The 17,519-nt window shown below is 41.8% G+C and overlaps 2 protein-coding genes across 6 annotated transcripts in view; both read right to left on the minus strand.

Annotated features, from left to right (window-relative positions):
- Window positions 1-17,519, minus strand: part of gramd2aa (GRAM domain containing 2Aa) — a 30,527-nt gene that overhangs the window by 4,075 nt on the left and 8,933 nt on the right. For 3 of the 5 annotated variants that reach the window (XM_077518955.1, XM_077518954.1, XM_077518956.1), the window contains exons 3-7: window positions 11,693-11,750; window positions 9,500-9,797; window positions 4,151-4,254; window positions 3,691-3,789; window positions 22-93 (exon numbers count right to left, since the gene is read on the minus strand). In XM_077518955.1, coding sequence (XP_077375081.1) covers window positions 22-93; window positions 3,691-3,789; window positions 4,151-4,254; window positions 9,500-9,797; window positions 11,693-11,750 — 631 coding nt within the window. The remainder of the gene's footprint in view (window positions 1-21; window positions 94-3,690; window positions 3,790-4,150; window positions 4,255-9,499; window positions 9,798-11,692; window positions 11,751-17,519) is intronic. The other 2 variants (XM_077518958.1, XM_077518957.1) reach the window with 1 other exon arrangement.
- Window positions 4,606-9,492, minus strand: LOC144017412 (uncharacterized). The gene has a single exon (XM_077518952.1). It carries the CDS (start codon window positions 6,480-6,482, stop codon window positions 5,022-5,024), a length of 1,461 nt encoding a protein of 486 aa, XP_077375078.1. The 5' UTR covers window positions 6,483-9,492; the 3' UTR covers window positions 4,606-5,021.

The raw sequence follows: 17,519 nt of genomic DNA on the forward strand, positions 1-17,519 counted from the left end.
CTGCACCATGTGCGTACGCACCTGTAGGTGTGTGCAGATCCTACGAAGGACGTCATACACACTGTCTCTTGATAGAAGCGACACAAAGACATACTGAGGAAATCAAAACATAATGCAAGGTCGATCACGGATTGCTGTGACGAGAAATACATATCCAAAGTATCTAATCTGGTTGGTGAATGAGTTGGGGGCAAAAAACACTTTTGGAGATTAAAACTACAGTATTTAATCCGGGGGAACAAAGAGGATATTGTTTTTTTCAATCACATTTGTATTTTGAGGAACAATCAAAAGTAAGTGGTCCGGGACAGGATTATAGAATCATCCCTCCAGGCTTCTATTTCTAATGTAGTAATGAGCAGGTGAAAACATGAAAAAGCTGTCCTGCTCTTGGTTCAGAGCAGTCAAGGGCCAATAGAATATCTTAGATCAGCATGCAGTGAACATGTCACATATCAGTGAATGTCGTGCACCAGCAAGAGACAAGATGCTGCATCCAAAATCCTATGTTAGCATTGGTATGAATGGTATCGCCATGTTACTTGTGAGTAGTCACCGATACCACTGTTTTAATGCAGTATCGGCACCTCTGCCGATACCAGTATCGGTATCGGAACAACACTACTACAGACCTTTATCGGGAATGAGTCATGCACATAATAACCAGTTCAGACTGGCTGCGGAACGGACGTGGTGCGTTCTCCGTACGGCGGCCGTACGGACGCCGCAAGGATAGAACGCATTCAAGTAGAGGTGTGCAAAATTTCCGATTCTTAGATTATTCACGATTCGGCCGTGGAACAATCGAGAACGATTCACAAACGTCCAAATTCCGATTATATAAATATGCCAAGGGAAGCGAAACTAAAGTGAACCGGAGCGAAAAGTACGCGGAACTGAAACGCAGTAGCGCGCGCGGTCTTCGGGACGCTTAATGGGACGGACCGAGAGTACACATCCACAACTCACGCCTCGAGATTCAAAACAACAACAAGCATGGCTGAGCTGACCAACCCACCTCTTCATGACATCAGACCTGCTCCGAAAAGGCAAACAACTTCAGGCGGAAGTATCAGCTAGCTGGCTGCAGTGCGTCGGTTAGCGTTCTACAGGGCGCCGCGCAGTGATACGAACGAACGAACAGAAAAGTAGTGGCTGGCGGTAATGGCGTCTGACTTTATTCAGAAAAGAGTATTGTGGTGGAAATGTATCACGGTTTTGAAAACAAATAGTTTTTAGAAGAAAAACGCTTTATTTCCGAGACCCCAGCCAGCTTGCTGGACTATTTTCCTCTCGTCCAACGCCGAAGTCAGCGCTGATCGCACACACGGGAGGTGAGGATCAAATTGAGATTCATGTTAAAAAAGCCGAACGATCCCATTAATGTTTACACGTTCATGTTTACACAAGTTAAAAAGCAGAAAAGCACTTGAGTTTTTTTTTTTTTTTGTACCTCTGAGAAACTTTAATATTTACATGTTCATCTTTACACAACTTAAAAAGCAGGAAAGCACTTTTTTTTTTTTTTAGGCATTTGTATTGAAGTAGTAGTTCACATTGTCTTTCATTTATACCTCAGTGCACTTTTGAGTGGATAAAAATAATATATTTTTGCTCAATGCTATGTTTTATTCTGTTGAAGACTGAATATACTTAAAAGCTGTTGTTACAGAATGAGGACTTGAGTATTTTATTTACTGTTTTGAACTGTTAACTTGATACTGAAATAGTAGTTTATTTAGGCCTGAGAGGACTTTTGTACTATTTTTGTAACTAATGTACGAAACATTAAAAGCACCAAAATACATTGTTTTTTTTCTGCTGCCTGGGGGGGAAATCAATAATCGTTTTATAATCGAATCGTAGCCTCTGAATCGTAATCGCAATCGAATCGTGAGGTGCCCCAAGATTCCCACCTCTACATTCAAGTCTACCTGTGAATTTACACCAGCTGCGGTGCGGAACGACTGCAGCGATGCGGAAGGTTTCCGCAAGCGTTCATGCGGAATTTCGTGAAACTGAAGAAATTACACGTGCCGGACAGGAAATCGGGTGTCTCGCATCAAAGTAAATCAAGGTATATTTCAAAATAAAACTCTTTGTGAACTCGTTTTTTTTTTTGGGAAGGGAAGCTAGCTAACTACATAGCATGACATCACTCGGACATTTAAGACAAAAAATGAGCTCAGAATAAATTAAAAACTTAAAGTACAAAATGACACTCTTTAAACACAAAACCAACCGTACTTACCAAGCCATGGGAGACATCCCAGAAATAATGTCCAAAAAGCATATCGATGTGACAACAGACAAGCGTGGCTATTGTTTACAAATGGGACTACACGGTTGTTATTGGGTGAACTCAACTCTCCAGCGTGAATCCCACATGATCTTGTGGTCTGTCCGGAGCAGATTTCCGGACACGAAACGCACACGGTGTGAATTGCAGCCCCTGCGGAAGCCGTACGGAAACCGCAACGTGTCCTTTCCGCAGTCAGTGTGAATTGGGCTTAACACTTCGCACGGCATGACTTTATCTCCTTGGCAAGTGAATCTTAATCAGACTTCTGGGCATGTTCTCATAAACAAATGTATCCATCTAGGGCTGGGAACAAAAGTCGACGAAGTCGGTTCGGACGACCAGTAAAAGTGGTTGACACAAAAATGCATGCGTCAAAGCTACTTTCATATTTAAAAAAAAAATACATTTGCGGCACCTGGACGTTGCCGGGAGGCCCAAAACAAATATTTTGATTCCGCACCGACACTTATTGCTGACTGACTCCAATTCACCGCTACTAACTAAGCTGCATGTTAAGACGCAGTCAGTAACCCCTGCACAATCGGTGACCTGCATGCGCAGAAGATCGGCCATCTTGGATCTCTAACTACGCCAACAACACTAGAACAAATACCTTTATATGCCTGCGCGATAGTGCGTGTTCGTAAAAACATGGGACATAATTTAGATTGATGCATTTTAAAGTAACTAAGTAACTTTTAATCCTATAAGATGAGCATTTTACTTTTGACCTCATTACATTATAGTGATGGGAAAAACACGGAACACTGTAATATGGCTCCAACACACAGTATGTGTCAAATTCTCTACCTTTCGTACAAGACATGCTTGGGTACAAAACGGCTTTTATTAAAATTTAAAATATAAACAAAACAAACGTGCACATGTCCTGTACTATTTGCAATGTCTGTTTCATTTTGCGTGTGTGAACGTGTTTGGACCTCTGTAGTTTCCGTAGTTAGCGATCCAAGATGGCTGATCTTCTGCACATGCGGGTCACCGATCGCGTCTTGACAATGCTTCTTAGCATTGGGAAATCCAGGTCAAGAAAGTAAAATCCCTGCCAGAGTTTGGTTTTAGCCACAGGTGCTTCTCGTAATGACCTCGTTTACCTGCCGGTTGCGTACAAGCACCTGATATATAGCTTCTTGTTGGTTTCTGATTTGTAATTTGATGTACGGATTCCCTGATTAGAGAAAGTACAAATATGATTTGTGTGGCAGCTTCAGAATGTCAAACATGTCTGCTGGAAAAATAGACTCCACTTGAGTGTGCTTCCAAGCCGCTGCTATCTATAGCGCCGTTCTTTCCGTCACACCTCGCCTCGGAAAAAACACACAATCAGCACAAGCGTTTCAACTCACAGTGATTGTGACGCCAGTGTTTACCTTCTGGCCTGTGTCTGTGGTGATAGCCAAGCCGTTGGGCACCAGGCCCGCTGTTTTGTGCTTTTTCACCAAGCGCACAGAGACAACAGGGATGGCCACCTACAAGTGGACAGGAGAAGGTGGAAACACGCATCACAAAATATTAAATGTATTATGATCTATAAGACCAAAAAATCGGAAACAAATGCAGTCGTCGTGTAGTGGGCAATATATTTATTATTTAAGTCAGTATGCAAGGAATGCCGCCTGGATAAGAAGCTTATTGTCAATGAAATGTCAGAAGAGGTTGAGTTTCAAGGAAAGGAGACAAAATGCATAGCATCAAAGACACAAGACGCTGCTTGTTAACATGGAATTTCACAGAGGAGGTATCTCATGGAACGATTCAAATTAAAACCTCTTCCAGTCCAATACGTTCAGAGTAGTAGTCAAGTTTTTGATCTTATGATCCGTACAGTACCTTAATGTCCTTGCCGAAGAGGTTGGCATAGAAACAAAGCCAATTTCTAGAGATGTAAAGCCTGCCTTGTAGGAGGATGTCTCTGAGAAGAGCACAAGAGTACACTGACGAAACAAGAGAGAGAAAAAAAAAAGCACATTGTTTTTCTTTCGAATTAAATATTTACAATAGCTGTCATATCTACTGTACAGGGAGTCCATTTCTCTTTCTTTCTTTCTTTTTGTGAAAAACAAGTTGGTTTTTTTTTTAATAGAACTCAATCACAACTTTCTTCTGTACTCACTTTTTAGTGTGTACGCCATGAATGCACAGCACCACACTTCCCCCAAGAGGCCAAAAGGCACAGGAACACTCAGTATTTGTTCTTACAATAGACCCTTCCAGCTGACGTCACTGCTTAGCTCCCGCGGCGCCTCCCGGAGGGCAAACATCCCAACAAAAACAAATGAATGCAGAGAGCTTGATTTTCAGCAAGCGTTTTCGATAAAAGGTGGGAAATATGTCAAGTGTCACAAAAAACGTCCCGAGTAGGACACTACATTACTGCGAATCATTGAAACCAGTCGTTTGAAGCCGCTTGCTAAAAAAAAAAAAGGTTGAAGTTTCACGCTACCTACTGAGCTAGTATTTTACTCCTTACTGTCTTTTGTGGGGTTTAGAATCGCTGCCGGGAGCCAAAAGAATGTTCTCATCTCTCTTTGAGCCAATAGAGCATCCGTTGTCCGCGCACAAGCATTGCTAAACTGAGTTATCAACTGTTTGACCTATTTTCTAGCTCACACTGATTGTTTTCTAATTCACTCGCATTGACGCCCTGCTCCCCACCACTAGGGGTGCACTTCAACGTGACGTGGAAGGGTGTATTATGGCGTCACGCCCGGTTGCCGCGGGCAGCGGCGAGGGGCGGGGCCAGCTGGCGTAGCTGATGCGTGACGTCGTTGAGCTCGGCCTTGACCTTGGCGATCTCCAGCCGCTGCTCGTTGATGATCTTGATGAGGTCGGAGCGGCAGCGGTCCAGCTTCTGGAGCCTCTTCTGGGTCTCGGTGTCCTTCTGCTCCAGCTGCCGGCGCAGGCTCCGGATGGTCTTCTCAAACTGGTCCGACTGCAGCTTGTTGGACTCCAGGAACTTTGCGATCTTGTCCTCGATGGTGTCAACGCAGACGTCCTGGTCGCCGGTGATGTACTTCCTCTTGAGGCCAGTGATGGCCTTAGTGAAGGTCTTGGGTCTGTTGATGAGCGAGATGGAGGTCTCCAGGTCCTCGCGGAAGCGGCGGATGTACGTGTCCTTGGTGAGGAGCATGCACTCCAGATTCTTCACGCTGGCCTGGTGCGCGCGTACGCGTCCCTCGTGGAACTTGATCTTCTCGGCCAGGTCGTCCGCGCGCATCTTGGCCAGGGCCAGGTCCTTGCGGGTGAGCTTGTGGGCGGCCTGCTCGACGGCGTAGGCGGCCCGCAGCGCCTCCATGTCGCCCTCCATGTGGCGCAGGGAGTCGCGCAGGGTGGCGGCGCCGCGCTCCTCGCGCTGCAGCTGCGCCGTGACGATCTCCTTGTGTGTCTGCAGCTCGCTGATGTCGGCTATCTTGGCCTTCAGCTCTTTGCTCTTCTGCTCGTCCGACTTCCTCAGGGCCTCCTTCTTGTCGGTCAGGTCGTCGGCGGCGTTGGTGAGCGCCGTCACCTTGTTGGACAGCGCGTTCTTCTGCATCTGGATCAGCCGCATCTCCACGCCGTGGTCGTACTGCAGCTTGTCACGGATGCCCTTCTGTGCCTCCAGCTCCTCACAACGCTCGCTCAGCGACGCCTGCAGCGCGCATTTCTCCTCCAACAGATCTTCGGCCTGCTTGGCCGCCCGATCCGTCTGCGCCTGCAGCTCCGACGCCTGCTTGGCGAAGGCCTCGTCCTTCTGACGCATCCGCTCCTGCCAGTCGTGTTCGAGCTGTTCCATCTGGCGGTCGTTCTGCTCGGCCTGCTCCAGCAGATGCCGCTCGCCGTCCGCCACCGCCGCCTCTAGCTGTCCGACGGTGTCGCACAGCCGCGCCTGCTCGGCTCTCAGGTCGTTGGCCTCGGACTGGATCAGGCACTTCCTCTGCTCTAGGGAGAAGATCTGGGCCTTATGGACCCGGACCTGGGTCAACAGCTCGTCCTGGTCCTTGATGGCGGCGTCCAGTTTCTCCTGCAGCGCCCTCTTCTGGCACTCGAGTGCCTCCAGCTTGGCTTGGTGGCTCAGCCGGTCGCTCTGCCACAGTTTCTTGAACTCATCCTGCTTCTGGACCAGACGCCGGATTTTCCAGCTGGCGTCCTTCCTCGAGTCGGCGCTCTGGCTCGCGTTCGACATGGCTGCGTTAATTTTTCCACGGTCACCTCTGAAGAAGGTTCGACAAGTCGGCTTTTGCTGAGTCGCCGCCTACGATTTGTTGGCGATTCGCTGAGTTGAAAACGTTTGGACGAAGCTTGAACATTTGTCGACAAAGGTGTCCATCTTTGATGACGTCGCCGGACTGTGATGACGTCGCCGATGGGATGACTGTGATGACGTCATCGCACGAGCTCGTCTGTCTGTGATGTCGCTCGGGTGCAGGCTTATTAAAATTTGGCAATTTTTCATTTGAGTTCGTTTTGAGTTTTCTTTTTTAAATTGAGTTACTTTTAATTAGTTTTCAGGGCGGTTTCAGATTAGGTTTTTTTTTGTAATTCTTTATTTATAACGTTTCACACTTTAACAGATGGGTACAATTCACACATGCATCAATATGCATGTCATTATTCATCTCTCCAGAAGTCTATATAGTGACGCAATTGCAAATAGATAAAAATCCTGCCTTTCCAAAGTATATTTGTGTGCAATTGTCTCAAAACTGACCACTTTCCCAACCTGAATCAATGTACTCAAACTTGTTATCCCTTTATAAGTCCAAGTTTTAAATCGCGTTTCCATTTTGTTTGGACACTTTTTTTTTTTGGGACATTTTGTTTGGTATAAAATCTGAGTCATAGGCATACCATTTTAAAATTACAACATCTTTTTTCAAATTATACTCCTGAACTACGCCTTTCCAAATGGTAAGAGTGCATTGCACCCATGGGTTTTCGACATTGCCAATGTAATGTTGAGTGTTTGCATCAGCCAAAGTTGCCTGTATTGGGAAAGGAAGGATTTTCTCCTCAATATTTTTCCACTGAGAATCATAGGATACATCACACCAGTTCATCAACACCTTCATCTGTGCCGCCCTATAATAATTCTTCAAAGATGGGAGGCCCCATCCTCACTTCCCCTTTTCCCCCTGCCTTTCATATCTTGTTATCATTTTGTCGTTAAATTGGTTTTGATCAAACCGTATTGGCAAAGTATGAAACAGATAAAGTAGTCTTGGTAAGACAACCATTTTGATTGATTCAATCCGTGAATAAATTGATGAGTAGGGAATTAAATTCCACCGTTTCAAATCTTCATTTATCTTTCTAGTCAGTGGAATATAATTGTAGTCATGAGGTTTTTTCTGATCTTTTGGGATCATAATACCAAATATTTCAAGGATTCGGCTTGCCACCTCATAGGATACTTAGTAATTATCTCCATTAGTGGATTGTCATTGTATGAAAGCGTCTTGAGTTTTATTTATATTTATCCTATATCCAGATAGCCAGCTGTATTGCTCAAATTGCTGCATAACTTTGGGAAGGGAGATAGTAGGCTGTCCCAAGTAAATCAAAATGTCATCTGCATAGCAGGCCAACTTGTGTTCCCTGCCGCCGACTGTTATACCCTTAATATGCATGTTTTGTCATGTAATTGGGCTAAAGGTTCTAGATCAAATGCAAATAAAGGTGGAGAGCATGGGCAACCCTGTCGTGTGCCTCTTTCCAGCCCAAAACTGCTTGACAAATAACCATTCATTTTTATTCTTGCAGTGGGGCCAGTGTATAACGCCTTAATAAGTTGAATAACTGTCTGTTTAAACCCAAATTTGTACAATGTTCTATAAAGAAAGTTCCAGTTGACAGAATCAAAAGCTTTTTCAGCATCAACACTTATGAGAAATGTTTCCATTGTGTTCTTGTGTGTATGGTTTATAACATGAAGTGTTCTGCATATATTATCATGTGTTTGCCGGTTTCTTATAAAGCCTGTTTGATCATTATGTATCAACCATGGTAAAAATTCCTCCATCCGTCTAGCCATTATAGTAGCGAATAGCCTATAATCTGTGTTGAGAATTGATATTGGTCTATATGGACTGCATTCAGTTTTGTCTTTGCCTTCCTTTTGTATTGCTGTAATAATTGCCTTTTTTCCAACTTGGTGGTATTTGTGCCTCCTTCAAGACCCAGTTGAATGTTGAAAGGAATATAGGGCTTAGCTCTGGTTTTAATTCCTTATACCACTGAGCCATATAGCCGTCTGAACCTGGTGAGGTATTTGACTTTAACCGACCAATGGCCTTCTTAAGTTCAACTTCTCATATATTTGCTGACAGTTATCTATTCTGCTCTTCAGTCAGAGTTGGGCGATTCAGTGACTTTAGTAAGCTATCAATTATTTTTGTCATTACCTCCCTGGACTTTTGAATACAACAATTTATAAAATGATTAAAACACTTTGTGAATATCTTGTAATTTGTTTTTTATATTATGTTTTCTACGGTCTTTAATTTTTGTTACTGTATTTTCAGAAACCTTCTTTTTCAATTTCCATGCTAATATTTTCAGTGATTTTAATCCACTTTCGTAATATTTTTGTTTAAGGAATATTATTTTTTTCTTTTATATTTTGGGTTGTCAAACTATATCATTCCTAGTCTTCTTAATTTCTTAAAAAATGCTCGCCGTTATAGACTGTTTATATTCCTTTTCCAATTCTTTTAGTTTATTCTGTAATTCCTCCAATGTTCTGTTTCTCTCTCTTTTTTTTTTTATATGAGGTTATTGCTATAATTTTTGCATCGCAAAGCATCGGAGACGAGACCCCATTGTCTTTAATATCAAGAAAGTCTTGTATTTATTGTATTTGTAATTATTGTATGTCAGACGGTGCTTGAATGTTGCGTGTCCCACTTTTTATCGTAAACAAACAACAAGAAGAATCACAGCACAGTTATATACTTTAACATGCACATAAAATGCCTATTTGTGGCCAAGTAATAAATGATGCACATAAAATACTAATTTGTGCGTAAATTGTCATGAACAACTGAAAGAAAGCCATGTGCCCCCCCCCCAAAAAAAAAAAGTCTTGGAGCAATAAATACAAAACTTTTTTTTTTTAACAATATTGCCTGAAAACATTTAGTTGTTCTGATGCAGAACACATAATAAATAAGTACAGATGCAGTGCAAAACATCAAGTAGTACCTTTCATGAGGAGTTCATCCTTGGGCACACACTGGAAGAGTTTGTGGTACTGCGAGTTGTACTTGCTGACAGTCTGGGCAGAGGGACAGGGCAGAGTCATGAGCAGCTCCTTGGCGGTCCGGCCCGCCTGCACGGCGCCGGAACCCCCTCTCCAGACGCCGGCCGCTCCGACTCGGCTGGCCGCCGACACCACCCGCTCCCTCAGAGGTGGCGGGCTCTGCACCAGGCTCAGCACGTTGGCGCCGTACACACACACACACTCATCCATGGCTTGAAGTAAGTGGCTGCAAGACACACACTGTTCCCCTGTGTCGTGTCAGTACGGGCGACGGGCTAGTCTCCGAGAGAAACGCAAACACAACTACATCCTCAACGTCAAGGCTTCTCCGTCTTAAATATGCTTTCAGTGACCATTTGACACCTTCCCACGTCTACACGCTGACCTTCATCAGTCCGAGCTGGTCACGTGACTCCACCCCTTTGCTTCTCAGTATTTCTTCACCTCTGTCAGTCACACCTTCCAAAGTCCAAACTGTCCGCATCCCACCACGAGTGGTCCCAATCTCTCTCCCACTTCCATCGTGCGGCCACCTGTCTCCCTCCCTCCCTCTTCTCCATCTCTCCACTTTGACTGGCTCACACTTATTGTCCTATTAATAGTTCAATGCAGTGCCTCTCCTCAGAAAAATGGAGCTAAAGGAGGTCACAGTGATACAGGCAGATTATACTTTATAAGGTGTAACACTCGAACAATATTTCCATCAGCAAAGAATGGTATCTGAAATAATGTTTCATGATTTTTTATTATTATATTTAATTTTGACGTGTGAGGTGAGGTGCATACAGTATGTGACTTTTATGATGGCCTTCATCACAATATAGTAAGTGGTTTCAAAAGTGTATTTATTAGGCATTTTTCCACCAACAAGCCCAGGAAGTTTGAGTTCTGGGTAAATGAAGTTCTTGGTTGTAAAAGTTCAGCAGGGAATTTAGAATTGTGTTTCCACAGCATCTTCGAGTTCTCGGTAATTAATTCACTAATTAATTCAAATGAATTTGATTGAGCCCAGCTGATGTAAAAACAACGCCCCCAAATTTGACCAATCAGCCGTGGCCATTGCAGCCTGTCCCCTCAAAGTTCCTGCCTGGCTCAGCAAAACCCTGCTGCCGAGATAGTACTTGGATGGCCCCTGGGGAATTTAATTACCCTGGTAATTGTTGGTGGAAAAACGCGAGAACTGAATTTTACCAAGGTAAACTGAAAAATTTTCTAAAAGTTCAAGCGGTGGAAAAACACCTATTGTTACACAAATTAATATTCCTGTGCTTAACTTGCATGACAGTAAATTAAATTGAAGTGTTGTTAATTATTACCCCTCCGGATGATTTAGATGTTGTAATGACCATAACTTGACGCTGCCACAGATAAAGGTTAAAGGCGCGGTCTGTCGTTTTCACTCAGGAAAAGGCACTTTTTAAATACAGGATTTAAACAAACAAACTACTTCTCAATTTACAGATCTGGGCTTTTTTTTTTACGTGTGGGGGTGATTTTGTCCTAAACCGAGGACAAAACGGAGGCTTAGAGGAGATCGAGCCTTTGCTGTTGCCGGTCCCTCCCTTTGGAACGACCTTCCACTAAATATTAGGCAGTCCCCCTCTTTATCCTCATTTAAAACATGTCTTAAAACCCATCTGTATTCTTTGGCTTTTGGCACACCATGAGACTTAACATTGTTTTCGGAGTTTTGTGGTGTGTGCTGTGTTTTGTGTAATGAATTTGATGTTTATTTATTTATTTATTTATTTATTTACTTGCCTACTTCTTGTTAATTTATTGAAGTAAAATTTATTTACTTGTATTAAAAAAAAATACTTGTATAATCTAAAATGTTTGCTATGTTCTTGTTACCTTATTCTTTACTGCACAACCAATTTCTGCTTAATGTACAACACTTTGTATACAGCAATGCTTGCTTTAAAGGGCTTTATAAATAAAGTTGAGTTGAGAGTTGAGTTCATATAACCAAAATCAGTCAAGATAGACAATCACGACCCCAGAAAATAGACAAATAAAAAATACTGTACTCCCAGTAGAAGCGCTTTATAAATAAAGTTGAGTTGAGTTGAGTTGAATTAACGGGGATGGAAAACAATCACACGCACACACACATACAAAATAATGACACTCACCGAGCCACGGTAACATTTTTTGACATCCTCATAGGACAGCTCTTCAATCAGATGAAACCTGGAATAGAATAAAAAAAAATTAAAAAAAAAATGGTTGCTACTTTCCATTATTTGAGTCTTGGCTACATCATTATGAAATCACCCCAAACAGGGTAAACTGTTTGCCAACGTGATTATTAGAGTGTTATTTACACTCATGGAGGCAAGGTGTTGTTGGCAGCCTGACAAATGGTGGGAAGCTTGTTTTCATGTGTGTGTGCATGTGTGTGTGTGTGTGTGTGTGTGTGTGTCTGTGTGTACACCACATGACAACCCCCGCTGGCTGCATGCCTCAGCACGACATGCAATCATCAGCACGTGCGTGTGCGTGCGCATCACTGCAGGATGCAGGTGTATGCTGTCACATCCAGCACAATTAAAGAGGAATATTAACATAGTTTGCACATAAATAGTGGCAATGCCCCGGAGAGGATCCAGTAGGTTGCCGTTTTGTTTATTGTCAGAAAACATGAACACACACGCACATCATGGAAGCCATCTTGCCTCAGGAGGCTTGACGCAGCGTGAAACTTCGAGCGCCAGAGAAAATACGGAATAATCAGCTCTTGAAGAGAAATCCACTGCCAGTTATTATGCTTTTGAAGAAGACATGTTGGAGGTGAGACGAAAGACTAAAAAGCAAAATGACTTCCTTGTCATGCATGAAGTGTCAGTGACAGTGAGGTGATTGACAGCCTGAATAACGATCACAAAGATAGTGAAAGTGGAAAGATGAACGCAGATAACCTCTCAGCTGGAAGACATCTTTGAAATGTGACACATCTGTACTCAAAGATCTCCCATGTTTTCAAAGTACCGTACACAAAAAGCCTCATTCTCTCAAATATTGTTGACAAATCTGTCTAAATCTGTGGAAGCCCTTCTCCTTTGCTGAGTTAATACATCCATCACACAGGTGTGGCCACTAGTGTAGGCCCTAAAGAAGTGGGTTACTCTCAATTGTCACCTCTTAGAAATGGTGACATGTAAGAATTAAAAATCCGTCATTTGTACTTGCTCACAATAATAAATGACTTGTTAAGAACAGTTTGGTAACACAAGCGGCCTGAAATAATGTAAATGTTTTTATCATGAGCCAAACACAAAGTATATGCTATAAAAAAAAATACAATACTTAGTGAACAATGAACACAAATTGTGAAAAACAATCTGGTAAAAGTGGGTCCGGTCCGCTTATTTGGCCCGCACCAGAATTCGTGTGCATTCAGACCTGCACAAAAGGTCCGGAGCAGCGTGGGAAACAAACTCTGGTCCATTTAAAGCGGACCTAACAACGCAGGTCTGAATACACCCTCACATTCCCCTTCATCTGACCATTAACGTGGATTTTAAACATAGAAGGGCCAAAACATGCCTTGTGAAAATTAAACTGCACTAAAATATTAGCCACCATGGGGTGCTGGAGCTGCACAAATGGAAATCAACCAGACTTTTTGAACAGATGTGCTGCTTTTAATATGGTCACATGACGACAACAATATATTGTGGCAGTTTTAATATGGTGATATCACGATATTGCCGTTATCGTTACATCCCTAGTTCGACTTCAGTATTGTTTTGTGCTGAATCTTTAACGATTTGTCCCCATTCTTGTGTTTTAATTTACCAGTACTTAAAAATTAAGTACCAGCCTATAGCTACTATTAAAAAAATTACTAGAGCATGTAGTTAGTGTGTAACCGGCAGTGTCACTACTGGGTGTGGCCATATCAAAATGCTGATCCGACAGGCTGTCCACAAAAAAAAAAAAGACTACACTCAAATATGAAGTATAGCACGATGTTACAATTGACATTGTAGCCACAATTCCGCCAAGCTTTCCTGATCTGCTGCCAAAATTTTCAACTAGACAGTTCATCTAAGATGCAAGGATGTATATATTGTGCGTTCAGCAGTCACTTAGCCATTTCCCGTAGGGAAGAAAAAGCCTCTAACAAGAAAGATGTAAACGCACTTTCAATGTCAAAGAGCAGCATGCTGCCAGATGCTGTACCTGCTGTGTGTGCCTGTGCACAAGCGTGTGTGTTTATGTGCGGGCGTTGTTTTCAGCAGGACAGTACAGCTGTGACAGCACAGCCTGCTGGGCCGGATGCGCTTGACATCATTGCCAGTTTTAATCCCATGTTTGACATGCAATCAAACAAAATAAACATTTGGTAAACACTGTGCATTTGGATAAAGAGTCTAGAAAAGTAGAGCGCATATCTTTTTTTTTTTTTTTGGTAAATAGTTTAGTCCAAAAAGTAGTTTGCAAGGTTGGACATGGGGCTCAAATTAGGGCAAAGGGGTCCTCAGTGTTACACATTAAAATTCAAGCAAATTTGTAAGAAGAACAATGTCTTTATGTCTTTAATTGAACAAGAATGCACACTCAGCTATTGTAATGGTCTTTTTCATGATAATATTTATTGTAATCATGACTTTGCTACTACATTAGCAAACTGGATGTGGTCACTGCCGAATATGAACACAAAAATTGTCAATCCTTATTATAGGGCTGTACGATTAACCAAAATTTATCGTAATTTTGATTTTGGCTTCTCTCGATCATTAAAACGCAACGATCGAAGAAAAGCGATTAATGTGCAGAACGCTGCGGTGCGTTTACAAGTTTCCTATGTTGTGAAAGGACTCTGAATGCACCATGTAGCTTGTCGCTAACCCGGAGCGAATCAGGGTGATTCTGATGTCCCTAAGTGTCCTTTAGGCTGTTTAATGACACACCAGTTGGCGTTAACTGTAAAACTACACACACAATAAGGAAAATTACATACAGTGTGCATTTAAATACAAAACATGCTTTGTTTTTAAAACATCACTACCCTAGTGCTAATGCAAGTGAATGGAGGATCCCATTCAAATACTAACAGGAAGTTAGCATCAACTTCAGGAGTAATAATCCTTCAAATAATGAATATTCAGACACAAATGCTGTGGTAACCCATACCCACCGGAAAGATAATACTACACAAAGGCACAAATTCTTCCCGATTTGTGAAAAACGAGTTATTTTCATAGAATTCAATCGCAACTTTCTTCTGTTCTCATTGTATGCGCCTACACCATGGATGCATGGCACCATACTGCCCCTTAGAGGCCAAACACACAGCAACACCCAGTATTTGTTTTGCAATTACTGTTTTAGGATTCACATAATTTTCTTTTATTCAAAATTCAAGCATCCAAATATATTCAAGGACTTTTTTTTTTTGGTCATACCAGCACACATTTCCACATGACACACAAAATACAATCCCGAGGTCCAAGATTAGCCCACTAACTGCCCAGACTTGTTAAAGTAACACAAGATAAAATAAATATGACAAAGAGGGTAATGTAATACTTAAGTTTGAATATAAAGAATGAAAATGCTTGAATTTCATATATTTATAAGGTTATCTTCTACTTGACAAAAAGAATAGTGTTCAAGAATAAAGTGTTCAAAGTGAAAGGATGAAGGGACGTAAGGCTATGAGCATAGTTTTGAATAGTTTTAACATATTATAAATATTATATGTTTTAAAATCACTGATAAATCAAAATCAATGTTTTATTAATCCTGATTTCCATCTCAATCAAAATAATCGTGATTAATATTTTTCCCATAATCGTTAGCAGTTAGCACTGGGGCCCAATCGATTCATCGGCCGCCGATTATAATCAGCCGATTATTGGCCTTCAAACATCGTCCAAAACAGTCGGCCAATTGGAACAAAACATTTGGCTAATTGGGCCAAATGGCCAATTATTTTCCCCTTAAAACGTTTTCGAAGAAAACCGAAGTTTCCGACGCTGTGCAAGTACCCTAAATGCCGTTTTGCTTGCGTGGAACCATTTTTGCTTGTTTAGTATTAGCAACTTGCAAGTGTAGCACCCGACCCTAAAATCTAAATTAATGAGTAAAACCCAACAAATCTCATAAAGAATGACTTTCGGTATCCTGGTTTGGTAATTGTGTTAATGGTGTTGTGAAGAAAGTGTGCATGCTTCCCTGACTGCCTATAAATAGTTTCCACGGTAGCCGTGCGCTCCGAGGTGGGGATGAGTGAGTGATTATTAAAAATACGGGCGGTGGCGGCCCTGCGGGGACTCACCATGCGTCTCTCTGCGCTCACTTTCCATCTGCCTCCCCTTTACATATGAAGCAGGCCTTCATCAATAATACTGCTGCTGCAGAGAGACGCTGAGATCCAAAGGGACCCACGCTATGAGCAGATTGGCAATGTATGTCAACAATGTAAGGCATGTTTTACAGTTTGGTGGTTGTAAAAGACATTCATAACAGTCGAGTTTATTTTTGGACGACAGGTAACAGATTTAACATGCTCTCGGATGTAAACAGCTCAAATGAAAACGCACGTGCCTTGAGAACAATTCACAACTTCAATTGCAGATGATGATGATGACATCTGCAATGTTTGAGAGGGAAACAAACATCGTTCACCCTTGTAAGCATTAAAGCGCCTCAGTGCACCCGTTTGGTGCCTCAGGCTGTCAGGCAGCAGGATACTGAAACTAATTACCAACTGGAAGGGCTCTAAAGTGGAATCCGAAATTAGAAAGGGAACACTTCCCACCGGCAGCAGGTGTAACTGTGGACTCCCACGTAATAATCGAGGAAGGGAAATTAGCAGCGTGAGCTTGGAGACAAGTGGAAAGACTCACACCTTGGAAAGGTTAAGATAAGATAAGAGGGAATTTTCACATTAGCCACTTTCAATGCTGCTAAAGGAATATTGTGGGGCAAACAACATCACAAAATAAAGTTGCGGAGAAGTTTAAAGCAGGATTACGTTCTAAAAATATTTTACAAGCTTTAACCATCTCACTGAGCAATTTTTTTCATCAAACATTAACTTTGCATCCTGTCTGGCGGCAGGTAAACAGGAAGTGTTCCGCTTCCACCCTTTCGTTTGAGTCCAACAGACGACAAGCTTTTTGTGCTCAATCCCAGAGTCGATTCGACGGGATTACATGTGGCTCCCGCCTGCAATCCTTCTTATATAACACAAACAGCCACTGTGTCTGTGGGCACACAGTACACGCTAACACCAGCACTTGCTCAGCCTCAGACCATTTGACTGGCAAAGCAGCACACACAATATTTACATAACACGACCACACATTTAGCAGACATTTGTTTGCTACAAGTGCTAGTGACATCCAATACCAATATACAAAATTCAGAAAATAGTCCAGCTCACAACGGATATTATATTATTCATGTTGGTATATTACTGTTATGAAGTTACGTATTATGAAGAAATAAGAGTTGCATACCGTTTTGTCTCTTAACTTGCCAAATTATTTACTATTTTTATGCAAGTGGTGTGCAATAATATTTCTTTGTGAAATTTGACTTAAACATTTATAGACATGACATATTCTGGGTCGCCATTTTGCACTTTCTTCTTTTAAGGTAGGGCTAATTAATTATGGAAAAAAATAATAATCAGTATTATTTTGGCAATAATTGAAATCATGATTATTCATATAATTATTTATTTTTTGGTACAAAACAATAAAATGTTTCAACATTTTAAAAATATTAACAATTAAAAAAAATAGAAACACTATAATTATGTAAGTTCCTTTTGACCCAAACAGAATTTAGAAAAATATATATATTTATAATAATATATATTTATTTATGTTGGCAACAACTTGAAGTTGGAAAAAATAATAATCAGGATTATTTTGGCAATAATTGAAATCATGATTATTCAAAGAATTATTTATTTATGGTACAAAATAAGAAAATGTTTCA

This window comes from Festucalex cinctus, chromosome 4, assembly GCF_051991245.1.
Source record: "Festucalex cinctus isolate MCC-2025b chromosome 4, RoL_Fcin_1.0, whole genome shotgun sequence".
In the NCBI taxonomy this organism is placed as follows: domain Eukaryota; kingdom Metazoa; phylum Chordata; class Actinopteri; order Syngnathiformes; family Syngnathidae; genus Festucalex; species Festucalex cinctus.

What these genes read in the sequence shown, in the direction of transcription:
- LOC144017412 (XM_077518952.1), bottom strand. Translation starts at nt 6,482, where the DNA reads ATGTCGAACGCGAGCCAGAGCGCCGACTCGAGGAAGGACGCCAGCTGG.